Source organism: Lolium rigidum, chromosome 5 (genome assembly GCF_022539505.1).
Source record: "Lolium rigidum isolate FL_2022 chromosome 5, APGP_CSIRO_Lrig_0.1, whole genome shotgun sequence".
NCBI lineage: Eukaryota > Viridiplantae > Streptophyta > Magnoliopsida > Poales > Poaceae > Lolium > Lolium rigidum.
The window spans coordinates 241,283,279-241,285,354 of record NC_061512.1 but is presented as its reverse complement, the minus strand read 5'-3'; the positions used below and the strand labels follow the sequence as shown (position 1 = coordinate 241,285,354).

Genomic DNA, 2,076 nt, shown 5'->3' with positions numbered 1-2,076 from the left:
ACTCTAGTTTGCTGACCATTGTGTCATGTTGATGTTGGGCTATTTCATCATGTCTTTTACAAGAAGCATTAACAGTATTGCCAATCAAAGTGGTGTTGTTAAAAAAATCCAATATGGAGGAACAACACTTGGCCACTGCAACAACCACTAACTGCAATTGATGGGCAAAGCAATGAATGAAAAATGCATATGGATTTTCATCCAGTATTAACCTTTGCAAGCCACGAAATTGCCCTCTCATGTTAGAAGCTCCATCATACCCTTGCCCTCTCAATTTGGACATAGACAAGCCATGATCAAGAAACATACCATCCAAAGCTGCCTTTAGTGAAGCTGCTCTCGTGTCAAGAACATGATTAATCCCAATAAATCTCTCAATCACGTACCCTAAAAGTTTTAGCTACAACCTCACTCAGGCTTGAAAGTGTGTTATCAGTGATGTTGAAAGCTGTAAAGCCGAGAATGGCCTCTGTATCAAGAGTTCAGGAAAAAAAAAATCCTTAATCTTCCTAGGTGTTGAGCATCAAAACTCGATATGAAACTGTGAACGGATCGTGAAGTTTAGCCAAGTCGCAGTTTTGATGCTCAGTGCTTACCGAGTTTCACTTCGGTGGTAGCGGTTTTGCTCTCTAGACTTGCACATTTCTTTGAGAGTTTGAATCCCAATTAGCTAGTATCGCTATGAGTTCCAAGCTCGTCAAACTTCTAAGACTATGAGGACGAAATAAGCAGTGGAACATGGTAGTCATGAACCCTATAACTTGTGGGCCCCAAAATTCGTATTTGTAGCTTATGGGGGCAGAAAAATGGTAAAGGACCGAGCCCTTCCGTGACATAAACTTCTCTCCGAGGTCTTAACCGTAAATGTGCCGCCGGTATAAATATGAGCATATATAGTTGAACGATGCCGCATCTCCGTGTACGCGCGTATTGGCAGTGCAGGACATGGACGACGAGCTCCGCTCCCCGTGCTCTATCTACTTCCCGCCGTCGCCCCCTTCCCAGTTCTCGCCAGCCGACCTCGAGAGCAGCCACCAGTTTCTCGAGTTCGACTCCTGCGAGGTCCCCGAGCAATGGCTACTAGGCGATATCATGGTGGGAGCCAAGAACGAGGACGGAAACCTATGGCCCGCGGGGTCCTTGGTCTCCCCGGACTCCGAGCTCCCCGAGCTGCCGCCGGAGAGCCTCTCCGTCTCGACGTCCTCAACGCCGCGGGCGGCGACGAAGCGGCGTGGGCGGAAGCCCGGGCCCCGCCCCGAGGGGCCCCTCGTCAGCCACGTGGAGGCGGAGCGGCAACGCCGCGACAAGCTGAACCGCCGCTTCTGCGACCTCCGCGCTGCCGTGCCCACCGTGTCCCGCATGGACAAGGCCTCCCTCCTCGCCGACGCCGCAGCCTACATCGCCGAGCTGCGCGCCCGCGTGGCGCGGCTCGAGGACGAGAGCAAGCAGGTGACCGCCGCGAGGTGGGAGACGAGCGCAGCTTACCGCGGCGGCGGCGCCTCCTTCCATGACCTCCATGCTGGCGACGAGGCGGTGGAGGTGCGGATGGTAGGGCGGGACGCGGCAGCGCTGCGCGTAACGACGGCAGCGGGATCCGCCCCGCACGCGCCGGCGCGGCTGATGGGCACGCTCCGGTCGCTGGAGCTGCCGGTGCAGCACGCGTGCGTGAGCCGCGTGCTGGGCGTCACCGTGCAAGATGTCGTCGTGGAGGTGCCGGCCGCGCTGCAGCATGACGACGGCGCCGCACTCCGCTCCGCGCTGCTCCAGCGGCTACACGACAGCGCCTAGAGGCTAGAGCTCCCCAATGTTTTCACGTGAACAGATTCAGTTCAAGACAAACTCCTACGTACGATCGATGCCATGGTAAATCTGTTCTCCTGCTTTGTGTTGCCCGTGGAATAAGTCAAGCAATTTCATCCATTCATCGCTCGATCGGCTCCAAGATCTGTAACAAAGACCGATGTAGGTTTGTCTGGATCGATATGTAGGGTTTGTGCCAGGCCCTGCTGCGGTGTACGCACGCATGTGTGTACTATTATGCTTGTTATTAAATTGTTTATTTTTAATTTTTAGGGA

At 54.2% G+C, this 2,076-nt stretch overlaps 1 protein-coding gene across 1 annotated transcript; it reads left to right on the top strand.

Annotated features, from left to right (window-relative positions):
- Nucleotides 1-945: 945 nt before the first annotated feature.
- Nucleotides 946-1,788, top strand: LOC124657341 (transcription factor MYC1-like). The gene has a single exon (XM_047195911.1). It carries the CDS (start codon nt 946-948, stop codon nt 1,786-1,788), a length of 843 nt encoding a protein of 280 aa, XP_047051867.1.
- Nucleotides 1,789-2,076: the final 288 nt, after the last annotated feature.

Excerpts from the sequence above, each read along its gene's own strand:
- LOC124657341 (XM_047195911.1), top strand. The coding sequence starts at position 946 with ATGGACGACGAGCTCCGCTCCCCGTGCTCTATCTACTTCCCGCCGTCG.